At 42.0% G+C, this 27,857-nt stretch overlaps 1 protein-coding gene across 7 annotated transcripts in view; it reads right to left on the reverse strand.

Moving 5' to 3' along the window:
- Nucleotides 1-27,578, reverse strand: part of LOC129812979 (kinesin light chain 1) — a 51,055-nt gene extending 23,477 nt beyond the window's left edge. For 3 of the 7 annotated variants that reach the window (XR_008753091.1, XM_055865037.1, XM_055865038.1), the window contains exons 1-4: nucleotides 27,101-27,577; nucleotides 1,535-1,802; nucleotides 1,058-1,288; nucleotides 838-916 (exon numbers count right to left, since the gene is read on the reverse strand). Coding sequence is in view for 6 of the 7 variants with exons in the window: in XM_055865037.1 (XP_055721012.1) it covers nucleotides 838-916; nucleotides 1,058-1,288; nucleotides 1,535-1,801 (577 nt within the window). In the remaining variant the exon portion in view is untranslated. Of the gene's footprint in view, nucleotides 1-837; nucleotides 917-1,057; nucleotides 1,289-1,534; nucleotides 1,803-27,100 lie in introns of all 7 variants that reach the window. The other 4 variants (XM_055865036.1, XM_055865035.1, XM_055865040.1 and 1 more) reach the window with 2 other exon arrangements.
- Between the last annotated feature and the right edge of the window lie 279 nt (nucleotides 27,579-27,857).

Raw genomic sequence — 27,857 nt, forward strand, 5'->3', positions numbered from 1 at the left:
CAAGGAGGTAGCAGTCTGGACAGTAGAGGAGTCTAACCCACTTCACTATAACAGTACCAGCCCAGGATCATGTCATACAGACACAGAAGGCTGTCTCAGTCAGCTCTGCTTCATGTGGCAGCAGGATTAATGTGAGCGTACTCAGGATCATTTGATGATGTGTTCCTCCCCCGCACTCTGGAGAGCTTCCTGGCACTACCCACTCTTCCCTTTGATCCTCTCTCTCTCCCCCCACAGAAACACAGATTAAAATTAAATAATAATATCCCAATACAAACACAACAAAGGACTAGAGATCCTGCTCCCCTCTCCCTCCCTCCTCCACAGCCCTATCTGCATCTCATTAGCTCTCTATGCTGTGGAGCAATTACTGGAGATGTACCATATTGCAGGGATTTAAAGTGTACTAATGATATGTCTTACTTCATTTGTTGGATGTGGTTCTGTGTGGGATCATTATACGATATTGTAATGTACGTAGGATCCCTTTTGTTTAATTTTGTCCATAATTATCCGCTTAAATGGGGAGTGGTTGTCTGTCTCTGTGCCTCAGATCCTCTCCTATAAATGCTGGTTGCTTGAGTGAACCCAACCTGGTGCCTGTGTGATCTGGCTCACTGGGTCCGTTTCCATTTGGCCTGCTTCCACACTCAACCAGCTCTGCCTAATAGCACTTTAAAGCTCACAGTGATCAGGCCTTTCAGACCAACAGGAGGGAAAAGTAGTTAAAGAGGGACCCGTCAATGTATTGAGGGATTGGGGAGGGAAAGTGGGAACGAGGAGAGAGAATGGGAGGGGAGGAACGGAGAGACATGGGGATATGAAGAAGACACTCACTGCCAGGAGGTTGGTCATCCTGGTCATCTGGGAACAGATCATCCAGATTCTCTTTACTGGAGTCAGAGTCCTTCTCCTCCTAACAGAGGAAACATAGAGGGCAGATGATTGTTATTGTCATTTAGAGTAAACCAGGCAGATGAAAAGCAGTGGGGTGTGTGTGTGTTTGCATCAGCCTGCCTGCGCGTAGGCATGTTGTGTATGGTGTGGGTTAACTCACCGATGGCGACAGGTCCTCGTCGTACTTCTTGAGCTGGTTCATGAACTCCAGGTGTTTCTTCTCCTCCTCCAGCTGAGCCACGCTCTGCTCACTCTTCTGCAGCTTCTGCTGGGTGCCCGCCAGTTCGTCCCTCAGCCACTGGTTCTCCTGGCACAGCCGACGAACCTGTGCCCGCAGCTTCTGCTTCTCCGACTCCACAGAGCTCAGGTGGCCCGACAGCGCCATCATCACCTGGGACAAGCACAGCAGGGGAACAGGGGTAGCGGTGAGGCAAGAACACTGAGAACACTGGTGGTAAATGAATGGATAATCCTGTTTCAGTCTAGTTGACCGACACTCAGACCATTGAAGTAGTAGGTGGCTGTGGGTTCTCCATCTAGCTGTCTAATTTGCAGGTTAATTCGATCAGATCCCAGGCGGCTCTAGCTCCAGCTCCCCCAGGTCCAGAGGTGTGTAGCAGACAAACAGTGTACTGACCTGTGCCTCGCTCAGGCCCAGCTCCAGCATCTCCAGGGACTTGCGGATCATGAGGGACTTCTCCTCCACCAGGACACCCTGGTCTTCCTGCTTCAGGCAGCGCAGCGTGCCCAGCAAGCCCTCCAAGATAGAGTTGTGCTCCTGCTTCAGAGCCTCCAGGCCCTGGATCACCTGCTTGGTCCTGGAGATGATCTCATCCTGGGACAGCTTCTCCCCAGGATCTTCCTCCTCCTTCAAACACACCATGGTGGACATGTTCTCACGCATCCTGTACCAGACACAAAGAAGAGGAATGGATGTGCATGTTGTAATCAAAATTCTAATCTTAAGTGGCGGATTTCAAACTATCCTTTTGTGAGGCGCAGCCGGGAACTATGTAGATGGTGAGCGGTAGGATCGATAAACCAGAATTGGAGGATCCATCATCGTTTAAATTTTGGGAACATTTAATAGTACGTCAACAGTGAAGAGACGACTCCGGGATACTGGCCTTCGAGGCAGAGTTGCAACAAAAAAAAGCCATCTCTCAGACTGGCCAATAAAAAGAAAAGATTAAGATGGGCAAAAGAACACAGACACTGGACAGAGGAACTCTGCCTAGAAGGCCAGCATCCCGGAGTGGTCTCTTCACTGTTGACGTTGAGACTGGTGTTTTGCAGGTACTATTTAATGAAGCTGCCAGTTGAGGACTTGTGAGGTGTCTGTCTCAAACTAGAAACTCTAATGTACTTGTCCTCTTGCTCAGTTGAGCACCGGTGCCTCAGACTCCTATTCTGGTTAGAGCCAGTTTGTGCTGTTCTGTGAAGGGAGTAGTACACAGCATTGTACAAGATCTTCAGTTTCTTGCATGGAATAGCCTTCATTTCTCAGAACAAGAATAGACTGACGAGTTTCAGAAGAAAGGTCTTTGTTTCTGGCCATTTTGAGCCTCTAATCAAACCCACAAATGCTGATGCTCCAGATACACAACTAGTCTAAATAAGGCCAGTTTTATTGCTTATTTAATAAGCACAACAGTTTTCAGCTGTGCTAACATAATTGCAAAAGGGTTCTCTCATGATCAATTAGCCTTTTAAAATTATAAACTTGGATTAGCTAAGACAACGTGCCATTGGAACACAGGAGTGATGGTTGCTGATAATGGGCCTCTGTACTAGAGGTTGGCCGATTAATTAGGGGCAATTTCATGATCTCATAACAATCGGTAATCGGCCTTTTTGGATACCGATTACATAGCAATCCATGAAGAAACTGTGTGGCAGGCTGACCACCTGTTCCACGAGTGTAGCGTCAAAAGGACCTTGTGGCTGCAATGAGCCAAGGTAAGTTGCTAGCTAGCATTAAACGTATCTTATTAAAAAAAAACAATCTTCACATAATCACTAGTTAACTACACATGGTTGATGATATTACTAGGTTAACTAGCTTGTCCTGCGTTGCATATAATCAATGCGGTGCCTGTTAATTTATCATCAAATCATAGCCGAATTCAACTTCGCCAAACGGGTGAAGATTAACAAAAGCGCATTCCCGAAAAAAGCACAATAGTAGCACAAATGTACCTAACCATAAACATCAATGCCTTTCTTAAAATCAATACAAATAACTATTCTTTTTTAACCTGCATATTAAGTTAAAAATAAATGCATGTTAGCAGGCAATATTAACTAGGGAAATTGTGTCGCTTCTCTTGTGCTCAGTGCAAGCAGAGTCAGGGTATATGCAGCAGTTTGGGCCGCCTGGCTCGTTGCGAAGTGTGTTTCTTCCTAACAAAGATCGTAATTAATTTGCCAGAATTTTACATTATGACATAACATTGAAGTTCGTGCAATGTAACAGCAATATTTAGACTTCGGGTTGCCACCTGTTCGACAAAATACGGAATGGTTCCGTATTTCACTGAAAGAATAAACTTTTTGTTTTCGAAATGATAGTTTCCAGATATGACCATATTAATGACCAAAGGCTTGTATTTCTGTGTGTTTATTATAATGAAGTCTATGGTTTGATATTTGATAGAACAATCTGACAGCGGTGGTAGGCAGCAGCAGGCTCGTAAGCATTCATTCAAACAGCACTTTACTGCGTTTTCGAGCAGCTTTTAGCAACGCTTGAAGCACAGCGCTGTTAATGACTTCAAGCCTATCAAGTCCCGAGATTAGGCTGGCAATACTAAAGTGACTATAAGAACATCCAATAGTCAAAGGTATATGAAATACAAATGGTATAGAGAGAAATAGTCGACGCGTCATAATAACTACAACATAAAACTTCTTAACTGGGAATGTTGAAGAAGTTGGAATATTGAACCACCAGCTTTCATATGTTCTCATGTTCTGAGCAAGGAACTTAAATGTTAGCTATTTTACATGGCACATATTGCAATTTTACTTTCTTCTCCAACACTGTGTTTTTGCATTATTTAAACCAAATTGAACATGTTTCATTATTTATTTGAGACTAAATAGATTTTATTTATGTATTATATTAAGTTAAAATAAAAGGGTTCATTCAGTATTGTTGTAATTGTTATTACAAATACATATACAAAAAATGAAAGAATAATAATAAATCAGCCGATTAATCGAAATCGGCTTTTTTTGGTCCTCCAGTAAATCGGTATCGGTGTTAAAAAAAAATCATAAACTTGGTCAACTCTACTCTGTACGCCTATGTAGATATTCCATTAAAAATCAGCCGTTTCTAGCTAGAGTAGTCATTTACAACATTAACAATGTCTACACTGTATTTCTGATCAATTGATTTTATGTTATTTTAAATATTTCTTTCAAAAACAAGGACATTTTGAAGTGACCCCAAACTTTTGAACGGTAGTGTAAATACCACAGTCCTCTTACAAGTGATTGGCCTGACAAACATGGCTCAAGCCTGATGAGCTTACTGTGTTAAATGAGGCCTCTCCTCCTGTTTACACTAGTAACCATATGCCCCGTGCATCCTGCAAAGGCAGAGGTGTTGCTAACATTTACGACAGCTTAAACCCCAACCAAGGATTATAAAAAATGGGCCTTTAAATTCTCGGACAACCCAAAGATTCGTAGATACCCTTCCAGACTCCCTCTCTGTAGATGATTTGTTTGTAAGTTGTACGTTTCGGTGTTCCTCAAGGTTCCGTTTTAGGACCACTATTGTTTTCACAATATATTCAACCTCTTGGTGATGTCATTTGGAAACAATGTCAACTTTCACTGCTATGAGAGATGCTAGTTATAGGTCCCAAGAAACAAAGAGATCTGATGTTGGATCTAACAATTAATCGTGATGGTTGTACAGTCGTCTCAAATAAAACTGAAGGACCTCAGCGTTATTCTGGACTCTGATCTCTCTTTTAAAGAACATATCAAGAAAATTTCAAGGACAGCTTTTTTCTATCTTGGTAACATTGCAAAAATAAGAAACCTTATGTCCAAAAATGATGCATAAAAACTAATCCATGCTTTTGTCACATCTAGATTAGACTACTGCAATGCTCTACTCTCTGGCTACCCGGATAAAGCACTAAATAAACTTCAGTTAGTGCTAAACACGGCTGCTAGAATCTTGACTAGAACCCCAAAACTTGATCATATTACTCCAGTGCTAGCGTCTCTACACTGGCGTCCTGTTAAGGCTAGTGATGATTTCAAGGTTTTATTGCTAACCTACAAAGCATTACACGGGCTTGCTCCTACCCACCTCTCCGATTTGGTCCTGCAGTACATACCTACACGTACGCTACGGTCAAAAGACACAGGCCTCATTGTCCTTGGCATTTCTAAGCAAACAGCTAAAGGAAGGGCTTTCTCCTATAGAGCTCCATTTTTATGGAATGGTCTGCCTATCCATATGAGAGACGCAGACTCTGTCTCGACCTTTAAGTCTTTATCGATGACTAATCTCTTCAGTAGGTCCTATGATTGAGTGTGATCTGGCCCAGGGGTGAGAAGGTGAACGGAAAGGCACTGGAGCGACGAACTGCCCTTGCTGTCTCTGCCTGGCTGGTTCCCCTCTCTCCACTGGGATTCTCTGCCTGTAACCCCATTACGGGGGCTGAGTCACTGGCGCTCTTCCATCCCATCCATAGGAGGGGTGCGTCACTTGAGTGGGTTGAGTCACTGACGCGATCTTCCTGTAAGGGTTTGGCGTCCCCTCGGGCTCGTGCGGTGGAGGAACTCTTCGTCTCAGGGTAGCAAGTTGGTGGTCTGTTGAGATCACTCTAGTGGTATGGGGGCTGTGCTTTGGCAAAGTGGGTGGGGTTATATCCTGCCTGGTTGGCCTTGTCCGAGGGTATCATCCACAGTGTCTCCCGGCCCCCCTAGTATCTATGCTGCAATAGTATATGTGCCGAGGGGCTAGGGTCAGTCTTCCTTCTCTCTCTCATAACTCGTGGCTGGCCCCAGTCCACCTGGTCGTGCTGCTGTTGTTTGGGGTTTTAGACTGGGTTTCTGTATAGCACTTTGTGACATCTGCTGATGTAAAAAGGGCTTTATAAATACATTTTAATAACTTTTCTTTTTGCTGACGTTTACTTACACCGGTCGTATTCAGCGTGTTACACGTTCGTAAAAACATCAGTTATTCTGTGCTCTGGCACACTGAAATCAGAGTAGATTGCCAGAGTTAATTTACGAACGCAAGAAATATGCTAACTAGATAAGTTGTTTAAGTTCAGCATAGCTAGCTAGCAAAGCGATTCTCATTTCTTGCTAGCTAATCAAATGACCTGCCTCTCTAGCTGTAGCCACCGAAAAAACTATGAGAGGAAAATGTCAGTCACTCAAACTAGCCCTTGTTATTTTGATTGTATTGACATTCCCAGCCTTAATTAAATGTCAGTTTTTGTCCAAAATTTGGAAACTGAAACAGTGCATCCCGAATGTGTTGAGCAGCAAACAATGTACCAGACCAGCTGTGACTTACAACCTGATAGCAATCATTTCTTGGTAGTCCAAAAAATGAATTGGTGAATTATATGAATCATGCAATGAGCTGCATCCATCTATTCTGACAACAATGCCTTACCGTACATCATGGAATTTTGGGCCCAATATAACATTGTTGTATAGCACACTATATTACTTATACAACTAATATAAGGCCAGGACATGAGTAGAAATTAACGTGGGCATTGTTTAATGCGTTTCACAGGAAGAACATTCCAAGCATTTCAAAGTAAGTAAGCAAGGGGGGGGGGGGGGTTACAGGTGCCCTAAAGGGACAAAACTAGAATATCAATACACACCATATTCCTCCCCCTTTACTTTTGATGACTCATAAAGGGAAAAGTAAATATTCACTGTTTTGCCCATTGTTTTCTTTTTAATATAAGTTCTCTTAATGTAAATAAATTAACATTTCAGAATAACCTTTTCTGAACTAGGGAAAGAGGGTAGACTGCCTCAGTTCTCAGACTTAAGCCTGGGGTGTATTCTGCCCCAATGTCAGAGGTTAGTCTGAACTAAATAGTCAACCTGTCAGGGGGTCATCTTTCTCTTGCAGGGTAATGACGACGTAATGACGACGTACAGGTGAGTCTACAGTCACATTGTCTCTGAGCCTGAGTGGTGATGGTGTATGCCCAGACTGGGGTGCAACAGTACCCTGAGTAGGCACTCTGGCTGGTTCAGGTGAGTCTGGAGCACTTTCCACATTTGTATGTTGCTGCAGTGGATGTTCAGGCTCGTAGTCATGGTAGGTCTCCAGTAGCTGATCTTGGTTTGTCACTTGACAGGAGTCATCTCTGAGGTTGGTTCCTGGCAACAGTTGATCTACGTGTCTCCTCCAGATTATGTTTTCCGGTGTATGAACTGTGTAGGACACAGGCCCTGTTTGTGCAACCACTGTAGCTGGTATCCACTTTGGACCTTTGCAGTAGTTCCGAGCAAGAACTCTCTCTCCAGCTATGACGCTTCTGTCTTTTGCTTTGCTCAGTCTCTCCACCTGTGCTCTCTGTTGTGTCTGTACAACCTGTTTAGTCTTTGGAGGTCAAGTCGAGTGTGAAGCGGTCTTTTCATCATGGCTGACGCAGGTGCCACTTTGGTTGTAGTGTGGGGAGTGTTTCTGTAGGTTAACAGGAAGGTGTTTAGGCGCCTATTGAGGGAGCCGTCCCCTTGTGATGATTTTAAAGCTTGCTTCATCGTTTGGACAAACCTTTCAGCGAGGCCGTTTGTTGCAAGGTGATAGGGCGCTGACTTGATGTGCTAAATTCCATTTGCTTCCATGAATGACCGGCACTCTTCAGACACCAGTTGGGGGCAATTATCGCTAATGAGCTGCGTTGGCAAGCCGAAGTGACTGAAGATTGACCGGAGCTCTTCGATGGTTCTCTCCGCTGAGGTGCTCTTCATCACTGTGACCTCAGGCCTTTTGCTGTGTGCGTCAACTACGACTAAGAACATACGATCCTCCAGTGGGCCTGCATAGTCTATGTGGACTCGCTGACCAGGCTCCTCTGGGAAGTCCCATGGGTTTAGTGGCGCTACCTGAGGCATGTTCCTCATCTTTTGACATGCAGAACATGACTTGACCTTATCTTCGATAGCTGCGTCCAAACCTGGCCACCAAAAGTAGATGAGTGCAATCTCCTTCATTCGCACCAAGCCACAGTGCCCTGAATGGAGTTCAAGCACCTGCCTTCTCAGTGGAGGCGGTATGATGACTAAAAAAAAAACATAGCAAGCATCCAAACTGAACTGTGAGCTCATTTCTCCTCACTAGGTAAGGGAAACCTTGAGAGGCCATCTGCATTGCAGTGCTGCTCATACCTTCTGTACTTAATATCGTACTGGTGAGCAGATAACAATAATGTCCATCGTTGCATGCAGCAAGTGACGGAATGCCGGTGTGGGGACCAAAGATTGAGGCGAGGGGTCTATGGTCCGTCAGCAGAGTGAATCGTCGGCCAAACAGAAACTGATGACATTTCTTAACTCCAAACACAATGGCGAGTGCTTCAGGCTCTGTCTGTGCATAATTGCTCTCGGCTTTACTTAAGGTCCGTGATGCAAAAGCAATTGGCCTTTCTTCACCTGATGGCATGATGTGTGAGACAACCGCACCACATGCCAACTGTAATGGCAAGTTGGGGTTGAAGTGGGTTAGGGCCTCTGACTGAGCTAAGGCTGTTTTCACTTTCTTGATGGCCTCCTCACATCTGTCTGTCCACTTCCACTGTTTGGTTTTGTTCAAAAGTTCATGCAGTGGCTTTAACATGTTAGCTAGGTTTGGCACAAACTTTGCGTAGTATGTCAGTAGTCCTAAGAATGATCTCAGCTGACTCACGTTCTGTGGGGATGGAGCTTCCGCAACGGCCTTCACCTTCAATGGCGCCTTGTGGAGCCCCGAACTGTCGATGACGTGGCCCAGGTACTCAGAGGGTCGGAAAAACTTGCATTTGTCCTTCCGGACCCTCAGACCGTACTCATCCAATCTCTGTAGTGTAGCATTCAGGTTTCTCAGGTGCTCCTTCTCGTTTTTGCCGGTGATGAGTAGATCGAGGTAACATTGGACCCCAGTGAGCCCGCTCAGTATCTGATCCATAGCTCTCTGAAGCAAGGCCGGAGCTGAGGTGATTCCAAAAGAAAGCCTCCGGTACCTGTACAGTCCTTTGTGAGTCACTATGGTCAACAGTTCTTGTGACTCTTGGTCCACATGCATCTGTAGACAGACTTATGTCAGGCCTATCTTACTGAATTTGTGTCCTCCAGCTAAACCAGAAAAGAGGTCGTCAATGAGGGGTAGTGGATATTTTTTCAGAAGTCAAGACTGGGTTAATGGTGACTTTGAAATCACCACAGAGTCAGAGTGATCCATCTTTTTTATGACTGGAACAACGGGTGTAGCCCATTCACTAGATCCAATACTCCACTCTCGACTAGTCTGTTTAGCTCAATTTCAACTTTTGGTTTTATGGCGTATGGGACAGGTCTAGCTTTGAAGCATTTTGGCTTGCTGTTTGGTTTCACGGTCAGTTTAACTGTTATGTCTTTCATACAGCCAAGTTCTCATTTGAACACATCCGCGTGTTTCTTCAATATCCCTTGTAGATTTGTGTCCTCTTTTGCAACCATGTGAATTTCTGCCAGTTTAGTTTAATCTTTTGCAGCCATGTGCATCCTAGCAATGCTGGATGGTTGCCTTTCACAATGTAGAGTGGTAGCTTTACCTTCTGTTTGTTGAGCTCCACCGTAACAATCACACTTCCTCTCACTGGAACAATCTCACCGGTGTATGTTTTCAGCTTCATCTTTGTGGGCTGTGGTGTGAGGTTATGTAGTTTCTCCTTGTATACAGCCTCAGACAGCAAAGATATGGCTGTTCCAGTGTCCACTTGCATCCGTACAGCGTTTCCATCCAGTAGCGGTGTCACCCAGTAGCCGTATCCATTGTCTGAAATGGACAAAACATGCAAAGATTCCTCCCCTTCAGACAGAGTATCACTTTGTTCATCCTGTGTGCTCCATTTTCTGCACTTTCTTTTTGTACTCCCTGAAGTCACTTTTCCTTTGTTCAGTACTTGTGTTTGATTGTCTCTTTTTGTTTTTACATGCACGTTCGATGTGACCCTTTTTTTCCAAAACTTCTGCAGTCTAATTCTTTCCACCAACACTCCTCTGCTTGGTGACCTGGTTTCCCACAGTGATAGCATGGCTTGCCACCTCGTGCCTTGTTTTTTAACCACGTAGACACCTTATGCACTTTGGTCGATGCACTTAGCTGTTGTGTGTCTTTATTTGCCATTTCCATTGACGTACTCACTTCTATTGCTCTCTGCAATGTTAAGTTACTCTCAGTCAAAAGGCGTTTCTGAATTGCTTCGCTGCGCATGCCACACACTAACCTATCACGTATAGTGTCACTCATTGATCGCCCAAATTCACAGTGTTCAGATAACTGTTTCAATACGTCCACAAACTGTGAGATTGATTCCCCCTCTTGATTCCTCTTATGAAACCTGAATCTCTCTGCAATTATCAGTAGTTTGGGAGAATAATGTAATTTTAACCTGTTTGGGATAGGGGGCAGCATTTTCACATTTGGATGAAAAGTGTGCCCAGAGTAAACTTCCTGCTACTCAGGCCCAGAAGCTAAGATATGCATATTATTAGTAGATTTGGATAGAAAACAGTCTGAAGTTTCTAAAACTGTTTGAATGATGTCTGAGTATAACAGAACTCATATGGCAGGCAAAAACCTGAGAAACAATCCAACCAGAAAGTGGGAAATCTGAGGTTTGTAGTTTTTCAACTCATTGCCTTTAATATACAGTGTCTATGGGGTCATATTGCACTTCCTAAGGCTTCCACTAGATGTCAACAGTCTTTAGAACCTTGTTTCAAGCTTCTACTGTGAAGGAGGGGGGAATGAGAGCTGTTTGAGTGAGGGGTCTGGCAGAATACCATGAGCTGGTCAAGCGCATGGCCATGAGAGCGACCTGCGTTCCTTTTCATTTCTAAAGACAAAGGAATTCTCCGGTTGAAACATTATTGAAGATTTATGTTAAAAACATCCTAAAGATTGATTCTATACATCGTTTGACATGTTTCTACGAACTGTATTATAACTGTTAGGACTTTTCATCTAAACTTTCGCCTGGACTTGCCCGCGCCTCGTGAGTTTGCATTGTGAACTGAACGCACTAACAAAAAGGAGATATTTGGACATAAATGATGGACTTTATCGAACAAAACAAACATTTATTGTGGAACTGGGATTCCTGGGAGTGCATTCTGATGAAGATCATCAAAGGTAAGTGAATATTTATAATGCCATTTCTGACATCTGTTGACTCCACAACATGGCGGGTACCTGTATGGCTTGTTTGTGTCTGAGCGCCGTACTCAGACTATTGCATGGTGTGCTTTTTCCGTAAAGTTTTTTTGAAATCTGACACAGCGGTTGCATTAAGGAGAAGTATATCTTTAATTCTGTGCATAACACTTGTCTCTTTTATCAAAGTTAATGGTGAGTTTCTGTAAATTGATGTGGCTCTCTGAAAACTCGCCGGATGTTTTCGAGGCACAACATTACTGACCATAATGCGCAAATGTAAACTGAGATTTTTGGATATAAATATGAACTTCATCGAACAAAACAAATGTATTGTGTAACATGAAGTCCTATGAGTGCCATCGGATGAAGATCAAAGGTTAGCGATTCATTTTATCTCTATTTCTGCTTTTTGTGACTTCTCTCTTTGGCTGGAAAATGGCTGAATGTGTTTTTGTGACTAGGCTCTGACCTAACATAATCGTATGGTGTGCTTTCGATGTAAAGCCTTTTTGAAATCGGACACGATGGGTAGATTAACAAGAAGTTAGGCTTTAATTTGGTGTATTGCACTTGTAAATGTATTTAAGTTACATAGTTATAAAAAATATTTTTTAATTTCGCGCTTTGCCTTTTCAGCGGAATGTTGTCGAGGAACCCCTAGCCATAAGATGTTTTAAGGTCGCCACAATTTGATCATATGATTTATCACCAGGTTTTTCAGGCGTTACTAGGCTACGCAGTAGATTTCATGTTTTTCTTCCCATAAGTCAAAAATGTTGGCACAACTGCTTTAATTCCATTTGCCAACACAAAGTACTCAAAACGTTCTGTGTAAGAACTCCATTGTTCCACAGATTCAAATGTTCCTATATTTCCAACCAATGCAGACATTTTCGGTTTATTTTACTTTCTCACACTTTTCAGACGGTCCCTTACTCCCAGACCTTTTTTTCTTCTTTTAACTCATGATGACTTCACTTTCTCCCGCAGCAAAACTCTTCCTATCCCTCGAGGCTCTCGTTTCTGTGACATCAAAAGATAGCTAGCATCACGTTTTGTTTGCGTCTTTCTACAGCGGAGAAAAAACAAATTTAACCGACTTTCTGCAGAAGATAATGAGCACAAACACGAGAACGTTTCTTCCTTGTCGCCAGTTGTAGTATAGCACACTGTATTACGTATACAACTAATATAAGGACAGGACATGAGACGGGAGTAGAAATTAACGTGGGCATTTTTGTTATACATTTCACAGGAAGAACAATCCAAGCATTTCAAAGTAGGTAAGCAAGGGGGGTTACAGGTAGAGGTCGACCGATTATGATTTTTCAACGCCGACACCGATTATTGGAGGACAAAAAAAAGCCGATACCGATTAATCAGCTGATTTATTTAACACGAAACACCGACCTTATTTGAAGTAGATCAAGACATTCTCTATGGAAGACATGAACGGTAAAATAACGAAGGAACCCCTTTCAAATTCAGCCGCAAGTTATTACAGGAATTATAACGCGTCGACTATTTCTCTCTAAACCATATACCTTTGACTAATCCGGAAACTATCACCTCGAAAACAAAAAGATTTTTCCGTTCCGTATTTTATCTAAAGGGTGGCATCCATGAGTCTAAATATTCCTGTTACATTGCACAACCTTCAATGTTATGTCATAATTACGTAAAATTCTGGCAAATGAGTTCGCAAAGAGCCAGGCGGCCCAAACTGTTGCATATTTACATTTACGTAATTTAGCAGACGCTCTTACCCAGAGCGACTTACATACATTCATACTTTTTTTGTACTGGTCCCCCGTGGGAAATGAACCCACAACCCTGGCGTTGCAAGCGCCATGCTCTACCAACTGAGCCACACGGGACTATACCCGTGCATATACCCTGACTGTGTGCAATGAACGCAAGAGAAATGACAATTTCACCTGGTTAATATTGCCTGCTAACCTGGATTTATTTTAGCTAAATATGCAGGTTTAAAAATATATACTTGTGTATTGATTTTAAGAAAGGCATTGATGTTTATGGTTAAGTACACATTGGAGCAATGACAGTCATTGATTGATTGTTTTTTATAAGATAAGTTTAATGCTAGCTAGCAATTTACCTTAGCTTACTGCATTCGCGTAACAGGCAGGCTCCTCGTGGAGTGCAATGTAATCAGGTGTTAGAGCATTGGACTAGCAACTGTAAGGTTGCAAGATTGGATCCCGAGCTGACAAGGTTAAAAATCTTTCGTTCTGCCCCTGAACAGAACGCTCCTAGGCCATCATTGAAAATAAGAATGTGTTCTTAACTGACTTGCCTAGTTAAATAAAGATTAAATAAAGGTTATTTTATAATAAATTTTAACAAACAAATAAAAAAAATCGGCAAATCGGCGCCCAAAAATACCGATTTCCCGATTGTTATGAAAACTTGAAGTCGGCCATTCCGAATAATCGGTCGACCTCTAGTTACAGGTGCCCTAAAGGGACAAAACTAGAATATCAATACACAAACATATTTTTAAAACATCTTATAAAGTTGGTTTTGTAGCATAAACTGGGAATTTGATATGACCGATTTTATGATTGTTTAATATCTGCAAAGTAGTTAAAACGCTGTCCGTACCAATTTAATAGTCTGAATGGAGGTGTTATTTTTAACTGTAGGACAGCAAGAAAGTGCATGCAGACTCAATTAGCCTATCCAGCAGGCCAGCCAATTTAGCCAGCAGGCAAGCCACCATTCACCATTTTCTTTCTTCATCAAACTTTCATGCTCTAGTTTTTGTTTCTTTCTTCAGATGAAACCCAGAACAAAAAAAGGACCATAGGGAGGAAGAGGGAAGTATTTTGATGTTATCGTTAAAAATGTACATCTGGTTTAAAGCGTAGCCCGGGGAGACTCAGTGTCCTTAAAAGGGGTGTTAAAATACATACAAGCACTTCCCTGAAGTCAAATTTGTTGCAGTTATGGAGATGCAGAGGGGAGGTAAGATCCTCAAATGAACAAATTCCCTGCACAATACTGCAGAATAAGGTGTTGAAAGGCTTTAGGGAATGAATGCATACAGTAGGCTACGTCTAGAAAACAAATAGACCACAGACAGAGATTTACTTCATACTGTATGAGCCAATGACCCAAAGTGAGAGAGCTGCACAGAAGGCACCTCTAGACCTCTATGCATTAAATCATTGACTGGCAGTTACCACCACCTCAGACAAGTTCCCGGAGGTTTTAGATGCAGGAATTCGTCTGCCATTGAAATCATTGGGTGGGCCGCCTAAGCATTATTTCAGTCCAAACAGCGCAAAACATTTATTGAAAAAGCTTTCACTGTAAATTTAAGACAAAAAACAAAGTATGTAGAAAATATGTGTACCTATAAGCACACCATAATCTAAGTTCACATTTCTAATATGTACTGCTCAAATTTTTGTAATAAAAGTAGAGATCAAATGTAAGATTAATCTCTCATTTGAATCTTTATGACTTTTATATGACAAATATTTTATAAAATATGTGAAAAGTCCAGGCTGGGCTTAATGGGTGGAGAATGTACCGTTTAAGTCCATGCATATTCCAAATAAGCCCACTTCTTCAATAATACATTTTAATTCATTTCTAAAATATTCAAAACTTAACAGACAATTCTTATGTAAAATTGTATTATATTCATCTCCCCTAAAGTTAATAAAATAAACTGATCATTACTAATCCATGAAAGTAGCACTCATAACAGCGTTGTGGTCCAATCATATCCACAGAGATCAATGTGGACTTTAGTTCTTGCCAACCAGTTTCACACCTGATTCAACTAATTAGACTTCAATCGAAACATGATTAGTGGAATCAGGTGTGTTATTGCATGGTTAGAACAAAAACACACCCACACAACTTTCAATTAATTATCTGAAATCTGATTTAGATTTGCTGTACTGCTATTCTTGTTAATTACTTCAACAAAATGTAGGGCGGCCCAGCCCCCGAAGTGACTACTATCAAGTTCACTCAAGAGGGTTTATTGTCTTCTCGGGTATTCAGCCTTCTCTGTGCTGCTCTCCACATCCTGAGGTCTGATATCTACAGTAATGCTATTGATCAACAACTCATTGGGGCTGGCTGATATTTTGAAATAAATAGATTAATTCAAATGTATGTTTTAGCACTAAGTACCAAATGGCTGTATATTGCAAAAAATGGAGGTCCATTTTTTTCTCTCCAGTATTTATGAGTGTTTATCTTTTGTGTCGTTTCCTTCACTCCTTCTGTGCTGTGTGCAGTTTACCAGAGAGGAAGAGGTAGAGAGAGGCCCAACTCGGCGGAAAATCTGTCTCCCTCCAGCATATGGTATTTGTTTTGCCCACCAAACCAGAAGTTGTTGTATGGAGGTCAATGAGTGTCAAATTTGGTAAACACATTTTTTGGAGGGTTTATTTCTTACGTGGTTTATTTAATCGAATAGAAGTTGCGTAATGCTTAGATTGTTACGAGTCTACTGATATACAGTACTAGTCAAAAGTTTAGACACCTATTCATTCAAGGGTTTCTTTATATTAATAGTTTCTACATTGTAAAATACAGAGAAGACATCAAACTATGTAATAACACATCAAATCATGTAGTAACCCCCCAAAAAAGTGTTAAACAAATCAAAATATATTTTATATTTGAGATTCTTCAAAGTAGCCACCCTTTGCCTTGATGACAGCTTTGCACACTGGCATTCTCTCAACCAGCTTCATGAGATAGTCGCCTTGTTAAAGGTCATTTGTGGAATGCGTTTGAGCCAATCAGTTGTGTTGTGACATGGTAGGGGTGGTATACAGAAGATAGCCCTATTTGGTGAAAGACCAAGTCCATATTATGGCAAGAACTGCTCAAATAAGCAAAGAGAAATGACAGTCCATCATTACTTTAAGACATGAAGGTCAGTCAATGCGGAAAATTTCAATAACCTTGGAAGTGCCTTCAAGTGCACTCGCAAAAACCATCAACAGCTGTGATGAAACTGGCTCTCAGGAAGACCGCCACAGGAAAGGAATACCCAGTTACGTCTGCTGCTGAGGATTAGTTCATTCGAGTTACCAGCCTCAGAAATTGCAGCCCAAATAAATGCTTCAGTGTAAATTAAAAATCACTGATGCATTTTGATCATGTCTTATGATTAACTTTTGCAAATAAGTTCAATACATTTTTTACTATTGTCGAATTCCGTTTTAATCTATGGATTTCGTTGATTCTGTCCACGTTTTCCACATGCAGACTTTACAAGCCTCGACAGTGCCCTTCACCCAAAAGTGCATGAGTAGTCATCTTCTTGTCCCTCATTTGGTTGCATTTTTTACCACCACTTGTAGGTCTTCTATCTATGACATCCCTCAACTCTGATCTTATTCTTCTCTCTCTGCATCAACGACTCTGTCCACTCCAAAAGTTATTGGAGAGAGTACAGGTTTATAATTATGCCTAATTGTTTCTAAATCTTGGTAAAGACAACATCGTTACATGCATAACTGTCGTTTTTGGGTGTTTTAATCAACTTACATCTGAAAAAAAAAACAATTATGCTCATGTACATAGAATATTAGGGATATCAACACACTATCCCCGTGTTTCAATGCAAACCGGGCTTAATAGGAGCATACTGTGCTTAATTGGAACAGTAATTTATGGTTAAAAAGACAGAAAAGCTAAATCTACTCAGAAAATATTTGGAAACCAATGGTTTGAGGTATAAATATACACTAACAGGGCTCTCCAACCATGTTCCTGGAGAGCAACCGTCCAGTAGTTTTTTCCTCCAACCCCAATCTAGCGCAACTGATTCCAATAATTAGCTGGTTAAACTGAACCAGGTAAATTTACAACTGGGGTTGGAGGGAAAACCTACCGGATGGTAGCTTTCCAAGAACAGGGTTGGAGAGCACTGCACTATAGACTACAATTGTGCAAAGTTAGTAATGATTATTTTGAAGCCCACCCAAGACAAATTAAAAATTTATAAAAATGCCATGTATAACAATACGAGGTTCATTTAACAGTAAAATAAAGACAAAATGCATTTAAAAATGTAAACGGTGACTCCCTGAAATATATTATATTGTTCTAGTTCACCATGTTATGTTGCTACTGTGTGACTGAAATGTAGACACGACAGCTAGCATGAAAAAAACCATGTTTTCAATTGGCAAGAAATAGTAATGAACCCCCATAAAATATATGTTATGTGCATATTTCAGCACATGAATCTCAAATCAAACTTAATTTGCCACATGCACCAAATACAAGTGTAGACTTTACCGTGAAATACTTACAAGCCCTTAACCAACAGTGCAGTTCAAGAAGAAAATATTTACTAAGTAGGCTAAATTAAAAAGTAATAATAAAAAGTAACAATAAGAATAACGAGGCTATATACAGGGGGCACCGGTACCAAGTCAGTGTGCAGGGGTACAGGCTAGTTGAGGTAATCTGTACATGTAGATGGGGCCGAAGTGATTATGCATAAGTAACAAACAAACAGCGAGTAGCAGCAGTGTACAAGAGTGGGGGTGTCAATGTAAATTGTCCGGTGGCAATTTTTATGAATTATTCAGCAGTCGAATGGCTTGGGGGAGGAAGATGTTGAGGAGCCTTTTGGTCCTAGACTTGGAGCTCCGGTACCTCTTGCCGTGTGGTAGCAGAGAAAACAGTGTATAACTTGGGTGACTGGAGTCTGACAATGTTATGGGCTTTCCTCTGACACCGCCTATTATATAGGTCCTGGATGGCAGGAAGCTTGGCCCCAGTGATGTGCTGGGCCGTTCGCACTACCCTCTGTAGCGCCTTACGGCCAGATGCCGATCAGTTGCCATACCAGGCGGTGATGCAACCGGTCAGGATGCTCTCAATGGTGCAGCTGTAGAACATTTTGAGGATCTGGGGACCCATGCCACATCTTTTCAGTCTCCTGAGGGGGAAAAGGTTTTGTCATGCATTCTTCACGACTGTCTTGATATGTTTGGACCATGATAGTTCGTTGGTGATGTGGACACCAAGGAACTTGAAACTCTCAACCCGTTCCACGACATCCCCATCAATGGGGGCCTGTTCGGCCTGCCTTCTCCTGTAGTCCACGATCAGCTCCTTTGTCTTGCTAACATTGACGGAAAAGTTGTTGGCCTGGCACCACACTGCCAGTTCTCTGACCTCCCTATAGGCCGTCTCATCGTTGTTGGTGATCAGGCCTACCACGGTGTCGTCAGCAAACTTAATGATGGTGTTGGAGTCATGTTTGGCCATGCAGTCGTGGGTGAACAGGGAATACAGGAGGGGACTAAGTACACACCCCTGAAGGGCCCCAGTGTTAAGGATCAGTGTGGCAGACATGTTGTTGCCTACTCTTACCACCTGGGGGCGGCCCGTCAGGAAGTCCAGGATCCAGTTGCAGAGGGAGGTGTTTAGTCCCAGAGTACTTTGCTTAGTGATGAGCTTCGTGGGCACTATGGTGTTGAATGCTGAGCTGTAGTCGATAAACAGCATTCTCACATAGGTGTTCCATTTGTCCAGATAAGAAAGGGCAGTGTGGAGAGCGATTGATATTGCGTCATCTTTAGATCTGTTGGTGCGGTATGCGAATTGGAGTGGGTCTAGTGTCCGGGAGAATGCTGATGTGAGCCATGACCAGCCTTTCAAAGCACTTCATGGGCTACTGACATGAGTGCCACGGGGCGGTAATCATTTAGGCAGGTTACATTCGCTTCCTTGGGCACAGGGAGTACGGTGGTCTGCTTGAAACATGTAGGTATTACAGACTTGGTCAGGGAGAGGTTGAAAATGTGAGTGAAGACACTTGACAGTTGGTCCGCGCATGCTTTGAGTACATGTCCTGGTAATCCGCCTGGCACAGTGGCTTTGTGAATGTTGACCTGTTTAAAAGGTTTTGTGCATGTCGGCTACCAAGAGTGTTATCACACAGTTATCCAGAACAGCTGGTGCTCTCGTGCATGCTTCAGTGTTGCTTGCCTCGAAGCGGGCATAAAAGGCATTTAGCTCGTCTGGTAGGCTCGCGTCACTGGACAGCTCGCGTCTGGATTTCCCTTTGTAGTCGGTAATAGTTTTCAAACCCTGCCACATCTGACGAGCGTCAGAGCCGGTGCAGTAGGATTCAATCTTAATCCTGCAATGACGCTTTACTTGTTTGATGGTTAGTCTGAGGGCATTGGGGGATTTATTATAAGCGTCCGGATTAGTGTCCCGTTCCTTGAAAGCGGCAGCTCTAGCCTTTAGCTCGATGCAGGTGTTGCCTGTTGCCTCCATGGATTCTGGTTGGGATATGTACGTACAGTCACTGTGGGGACGACATCATCGATGCACTTATTGATGAAGCCGATGACTGAGGTGGGGTATTCCTCAATGCCATTGGATGAACCCCGGAACATATTCCAGTCTGTGCTAGCAAAACAGTCCTTTAGTGTAGCAGCTGTGTCATCTGACCACTTCCGTATTGAGCGAGTCACTGGTACTTCCTGCTTTAGTTTTTGCTTGTAAGAAGGAATCAGGAGAATAGAATTGTGGTCAGATTTGCCAAATGGAGGGCGGGGGAGAGCTTTGTATGCATCTCTGTGTGGGGAGTAAAGGAGGTGTAGGATTCCCCCCCCCCCCCCTGGTTGCACATCTGACATGCTGGTAAAAATGTGGTAAAAATGATTTAAGTTTGAATGCATTAAAATCCCCGGCCACTAGGAGCGCCGCTTCCGGGTGAGCATTTTCTTGTTTGTCATGGCCTTATAGAGTTGGTTGAGAGCGGTCTTAGTGCCAGCTTCACTTTGTGGTGGTAAATAGACGGCAACGAATAATACAGATGAGAACTCTCTTGGTAGATAGTGTGGTCGACAGCTTACCATAAAGTACTCTACCTCAGGCGCGCAATACCTAAAGACTTCTTTACTATTAGACATCGCGCACCAGCTGTATTTGACAAAAAGACACACCCCCACCCCTAGTCTTACCAGAGGTAGCGTCTCTGTTCTGCTGGTGCATGGAAAATCACGCCAGCTCTACATTGTCTGTTTCTTCGTTCAGCCACGTCTCGGTGAAGCCTATGTTAGTTTTTAATGTCCCATTTTTAAAATCCTCTTAATTTTACATAAAGTAGAAAATCAAATCTCAGAAGATACTAAAAATACCTGGGAAATACTTTTTTCTTGCTTTGAAATTGGCCAACAGTGGGAACTTACAAATAACTAGTGATGCACCGATATGGCATTTTTGGCCCGATAACAAATATTGCCAAAAAATAAACAAACAATACCAATACACAATATTTACAATTTTAGCGGTCTTTTAAGCATTCTAGTACAGTTACTAAGTTCACACACACACACGGACAGAGGTCTAAGGCACTGCATCTCAGTGCAAGAGGCGTCACTAGAGTCCCTGGTTCGAATCCAGGCTGTATCACATTCGGCCATGATTGGGAGTCCCATAGGGCAATGCACAATTGGCCCAGCATCGTCCGGGTTTGGCCGGGGTAGGCAGTCATTGTAAATAACAATTTGTTCTTTACTGACTTGCCTAGTTAATTAAATAAAAGGTTACACACACACCACACTGACCAAAGTCATTTTGTTGGCATTTATCCCCATTACCAGTAAAACATAATCAAAACCTATTTCTTTCACTTACTTGCTGTGCTGTTTCCTTGTTCATTTGTTCAGTCATTTCATTCTCAACCAGGATTTCATCATACATGTCAAGCAGTGAAGTTTCAGCTCTGTCTGTCTGTGGCCTCTCTTCCTCGGTGCGCACTGTCACTGTGTCCGTTTCCATCTTGTCCAGCTGTGTATGTAACATTTCACGTAAACCCTGTTTCTTGTCTGCATCGAAGTAGCAGTCCTTGTACATAGCATCGAGCATGGTGGTGACACATTAAAGAGAGAATGCCACCGACTCGCTTGTTCACAGCTTGTGTCAGCAGTTTTGTTGAGCAGGAGTTTCAATGCCATGACAGAGGGTATCACGTCTGCTGCAGGTGCAGTTGATGAGCTTATTTTGAGTCAGTTGTTCAAATGGCAGCAGCAGTATGACAACCAGCACATTCATGTGCATGCAATACGACTTTCCGCAGTACGAAATCCTCGACGTCCCACTGTGCTGTCAGACTCTGCATGCTCATGGGCCTGATATCGCTGTTCCAAATGTCAGTTGTGAAGGTAATAGCAGTCGGTGAAAGCCAACATGACCCACGACAGAGAACGGTTGATTGTCAAGGACAAAAATGTCCATTATCTTGGTGTTAATGGATTTCGCCTTTGAGTTGTCTTGCGTAAAATGTTCTTACTCTATCAAATGACTGCTCGACTTGTTGACTGCTCAATCCACACAGCAGACATTGCGGGCTAGGTTAGGAATGCTGTGTTGCACGCCAAGCGCAACATTTTACATGGCGTCATTACATCATGAACCTATGTTATATTGGTATGCACATCAGCTTTGACATCAGTTTTGCACATTGGCGTTAAACATCGGGCCGATGCTGGTATTTTTAGCTAATATCGGACGATTCCGATATGTTCACCGATATATCGTGCATCCCTACACATACAGTCGAAGTCGGAAGTTCACATTCACCTTAGTCAAATACATTTAAAATCAGTTTCAAAATTCCTGACATTTAATCTTAGTAAAGATTCCCGTGTCTTAGGTCAGTTACGATAACCACTTTATTTTAAGAATGTGAAATGTCAGAATAATAGCAGAGAGAATTATTTATTTCAGCATTTATTTATTTCATCACATTCCCAGTGGGTCAGAAGTTTACATACGTACTGCATTGCCTTTAAATTGTTTAACTTGGGTCAACCGTTTCAGGTAGCCTTCTACAAGCTTCCCACAATAAGATGGGTGAATTTTGGCCCATTCCTCCTGACAGAGCTGGTGTGACTGAATCAGGTTTGTAGGCCTCCTTGCTTGCACAAGCTTTTTCAGTTCTGCCCACACATTTTCTATAGGTTTGATGTCAGGGCTTTGTGATGGCCACTCCAATACCCTGACTTTGTTGTCCTTTAGCCATTATGACACAACTTTGGACGTACGGTTGGGGTCATTGTCCATTTGGAAGACCCATTTAAGACCAAGCTTTAACTTCATGACTGATGTCTTGAGATGTTGCTACAATATAGCCCCATAATTTTCTTAACTCATGATGCCATCTATTTTGTGAAGTGCACCAGTCCCTCCTGCAGCAAAGCACCCACCACAACATGATGCTGCCACCCTCGTGCTTCACGTTTGGGATGGTGTTCTTCGGCTTGCAAGCCTCCCCCTTTTTCCTCCAAACAAAACAATGGTTATTATGGCCAAACAGTTCTATTTTTGTTTCATCAGACCAGAGGACATTTCTCCACAAAGCATGATCTTTGTCCCCATGTGCAGTTGCAAACCGTAGTCTGGCGCTTTTTAATGGCGGTTTTGGAGCAGTGGATTCTTCCTTGCTGAGCGACCTTTCAGGTTATAGCAATATAGGACTCGTTTTAAAGGGATATAGATGCTTTTGTACCCGTTTCCTCCAGCATCTTCAAAAGGTCCTTTGCTGTTGTTCTGGGATTGATTTGCACTTTTTGCACCAAAGTACGTTCATCTCTAGGAGACAGAACGCATCTCCTTCCTGAGCGGTATGATGGCTGCGCGGTCCAATGGTGTTTATACTTGCGTACTATTGTTTGTACAGATGAATGTGGTACCTTCTGGCGTTTGGAAATTGCTCCCAAGGATGAACCAGACTTGTGGAGGTCTTGGCTGATTTCTTTTGATTTTCCCATGATGTCAAGCAAAGAGGCACTGAGTTTGAAGTTAGGCCATGAAATACATCCACAGGTACACCTCCAATTGAATCAAATGATGTCAATTAGCCTATCAAAAGCTTCTAAAGCCGTGACATAATTTTCTGGAATTTTCCAAGCTGTTTAAAGGCACAGTCAACTTAGTGTATGTAAACTTCTGACCCACTGGAATTGTGATACAGCGAATTATAAGTGAAATAATCTGTCTGTAAACAATTGTTGGAAAAATGACTTGTGTCATGCACAAAGTAGATGTCCTAACCGACTTGCCAAAACTATAGTTTGTTAACAAGAAATGTGTGGTGGTTGAAAAACAAGTTTTAATGACTCCAACGTATGTAAACTTCTGACTTCAATTGTATCTGTCAATAACTTAATAAAACATCTGATTGGCTCAGTATATGTTTAGGCAAAAGAACACAGCATGAGCATAAGCTGAAAAATTCATAGAACTGCAGGAAATTAGCTTTAAAACTGCAACAAAAAAATCAACTCCATTGAAAAATGTATAGAATGGCAGAAAATATGCTTAAAATGCAAAAATGTCTCAATATCGCCAAGATGGGGGCCTCTAAAATTCTCTAAAATTAGCCGCGTTGATGGGCCGGTGACTTTAATCAATATATTTGCCTGTATTTACACCCCAAAAATCAAATGCTAATTAGCATCTAATGTGGCTATCATAAAGAACTACAAATGCCATGATCTGGACAAGACTGCCAAATCTCTGGATTAAACTAATGTTAGCTAAATGTAGTAATGAATAAATTGGCTACATTTCTTTAAAAGGTCAATTCTGTGAACTGTCTTATGCAAGTTTTAAATTGACACAATACCTGTTCTACGACACACGTTCCGCTAGCGGAACCCCCCCACAACATTCCGCTGAAAAGGCAGCGCGGGAAATTCAAAAATATTTTTGGGAAATATGTAACATTCACACAATAACAAGTCCAATACAGCAAATGAAAGATAAACATCTTTTTAATCTACCTATCGTGTCCGATTTCAAAAATGCTTTACAGCGAAAACACAACATATGATTATGTTAGATCACCGCCAAGTCCAAAAAACACAGCCATTTTCCCAGCCAAAAATAGGAGTCACAAAACGCAGAAATAGAGATAAAATTAATCACTAAACCTTTGATGATCTTCATCAGATGACACTCATAGGACATTATGTTACACAATACATGTATGTTTTGTTCGATAATGTGCGTATTTATATCAAAATCTCAGTTTACATTGGCGCCATGTTCAGAAATGCCTCCAAAATATCCGGAGAAATTGCAGAGAGCCACATCAAATAACGGGAAATACTCAAACTTTGATGAAAGATACATGTTTTACATAGAATTAAAGATACACTTGTTCTTAATGCAACCACTGTGTCAGATTTCAAAAAAACTTTATGGAAAAAGCACACAATGCAATAATCTGAAACGGCGCTCAAATATAACAACATTTTTCCGCCATGTTCGAGTCAACAGAAATACGCAATTAAATATTCCCTTACCTTTGATGATCTTCATCAGAATGCACTCCCAGGAATCCTACTTCCACAATAAATTGTTGTTTTGCTCGATAATGTCCGGTATTTATGTCCAAGTAGCTACTTTTGCTAGCGCGTTTAGTAAACATATCCAAACGCTCGCGCCGGTCCAGGCAAACTCGGACGAAAACTTCAAAAAGTTATATAACAGGTCGAATAAACTGGTCAAACTAAGTAGAGAATCAATCTTCAGGATGTTGTTATCATATATATCCAATAAAGTTCCAACCGGAGCATTCCTTCGTGTCTGTAGAAGTTATGGAACGCAAGGCGATATCATGAGGAAAGCGCATGACCAGGAACTGGCAATCTGCCAGACCACTGACTCATTCATCTCTCATCTGGCCCCACATCACAGCATAAGCTTCATTCAACGTTCTACAGACTGTTGACATCTAGTGGAAGGCATAGGAAGTGCAAACAGATCCATTTGAACAGGCGATGAGTTGAATATCGACGAGCCTCAGAATTTCAACTTCCTGTTTGGAAGTTTGCCTGCCATATGAGTTCTGTTATACTCACAGACATAATTCAAACAGTTTTAGAAACTTCAGAGTGGTTTCTATCCAATAGTAATAATAATATGCATATATTAGCATTTGGGACAGAGTAGGAGGCAGTTCAATTTGGACACGCTATTCATCCAAAGTGAAAATGCTGCCCCCCCTGTCAGCTAGAGATGATGTGCAGGAATTTGCATGGATTTGTAGTTTTGCATGATGTCTACTTTGATGCTAATTAATATTTTCGAATCTGAGAGTAAATAGATCTGCATATATTGATAAAAGTCCCCTTGTCCAAGAGAGTTTTACATGGTTATCAAAACATCATGCCAGGGTAAGCCTACACGAAAAACAGTCCTTATTTTAAGTGTTTCTAAAATCCACTATGGGAAATATTAATGGTGGGAAAACAATTGGAACCATTTCCCTGCTTGACGGCTAGGTTTTATAACACCTCCACTACAGCAGAGAAAGCAAAAAACAATCAGTGAAAAAGAGGAACCAACACAGTGCTTGTACTGGCGAACATTCTTGCATTAAGATGTAGAGATTATGTAAGACTACTCATAGGGTTAGTCAGCCTTGTGCAAGCTGATAATCATCAACTGTGACTCCGGAGCAAGGATACTGAGAGAAACGTTCCCACCCAACCAGCCAGCCACCCCACACTGACCCCAACAGTGTTTAAAACAACAGACAGGGCCTTCAGTGTGTGTGTGTGTGTCATTGTTCTATCCATGTACTATGCAGCATCCACAATTTATAAATGGCAGCTTGGGCTCCAGTCTAAGGGATTTGCATGGTTACTTTGCCCTGGGGCATCTTCACACTGAGAACGGAATCTAACAAGGCCATTTGACTGCACTGGCCCTGTCCTCCTCACACTGACACTCAGGCCAGGACATAATCAGCTTCAAAATAACCCTTCACTTAAATTTTTCGAGTTCAGAAGACATGTGTGGACCCATGGATATTTTTGGTAATTCAATGCAGCTCGTGAAGCAAGAAATGAAGGGTGGGTACTGATGGGGTGGGGTAGGTACAGTGAGTGTGTAGCGAGTGTGTGTATAGTATTACTTCAGCTGTACTATTCATCCAAAAATAAAGAAAAAAAAACGACAAAACATCTGCCAACTCTGAGACTCCACGAGAGTGGCAAGTTCCTCAGTTTCACACAGCCTAGTAGAATTCACATTCACAGCCACCTGACTTTCAACCCCCCTGACTTTCAAACCCCCAGCTGCCAGCCCAAATACACTGGGTTCAGTATCCCTAGTCACCACAGCGTCTACATACTCCTGATCAACAGACACACTTTGAGGGCACACGAGTCCTCCTACAGAACAGCCCTCCTGAATTTCAATGACAACCATCAACGCTAGGCAAGCAGTCACAGAAAAAAAATAGAAAAAAACAGTAGTTCAGAGGGTGAGGAGAACATATATCTAGCTCCTGTAGACACATACTTGTCCAACTGAACTGTTGTTTTCATTAAGGTCCCCTTCTCGGTTATCTAATTAACTATTCGTATTCTATAAATGGAGGAATCGGTAGTACCTGTTAAGTGACCTCAAACCTAGCTAGCCGCAGTTTTAGTGCGTGGTTTGTGTTTATAACAGATAAATTACTGTAGTTAGCTAGCATAAACTTCCTGAATACTCCTAACAACCTAATCTCAGGATAAATCAATAACAAGTGTACCGTAGCTAGCTAGCCACATGCTGTACGCAACATGTTATAATCTCAGATTAATTTACTTCTGTTAATTGAACAGAAAGAGATTGCTTTAACTAGATGAAATGATATCGGTAACAGTCTGTTCGGCATCTAACTAGCTAACGTTAGCTGGTTGTCAACGTTACCTGGTTGTCAACATTAGCTGCCACTGACAGACAATCCCAGCCAGTCAATCTTACCGTTCTATTGAACATCCGTTGTCCCCAAGTAAAGTGTTAGTCCGACTTAAATCTGAATCAAAACTGAAATGTTGTATACCTCAAAGACCAAAATATTAACCGTTTATAAACTTAGCTCAGCTAACCTAGCGAACTATTTAATATCTTGCGCTTTTTTTCCTTACTGACCGGAGATACCTAAACCAATGCAGTTTAGCTAGCTAACTTTAACCTAGTTGTCACGCCGCGAATTTGATTGCTTATCGCTGCATCATCGGTGACTACATACCAAAGTACGTCAAGAGATTGCGAAACAAAAATGACATATATTCGCCTGTGTTACATGATCTTTCAAGTTAGCTAAATACACGAGCTACTTTTCATTTCATGTAACTACCCAGCTAGGTCTAACATCTCTAGAGACGAATTTAGTTGGACTAACGCTGTGCGAAAATGGCGTTGCCTTCCTCGCGAACCAGCTCCCTTCCTTGATCATGATGTCATCATATTTAGATTAAAGCGGCAATCAGGAGTAGAAACAATCACAAAGCGAATCCATTGCCACTGTCCTTGTAAAAAGATGAGTGATGGGGCTGGAGAAATGTACCACTCTCAAATTCATTAACAAAGCTATGGATGCAAGGACCGACCATCCATGATTTCAAAATTATAGTTTTAACCATGTTTTGAGGTTTTATAGTGTTCGTTTACTTTGTTTATAAAACTTGTAGTAAACAAAACGTATATTTTGGGTTCTGATTAGGTAGGACAGTTGAAA

This window comes from Salvelinus fontinalis, chromosome 16 (assembly GCF_029448725.1).
Source record: "Salvelinus fontinalis isolate EN_2023a chromosome 16, ASM2944872v1, whole genome shotgun sequence".
In the NCBI taxonomy this organism is placed as follows: Eukaryota; Metazoa; Chordata; class Actinopteri; order Salmoniformes; family Salmonidae; genus Salvelinus; species Salvelinus fontinalis.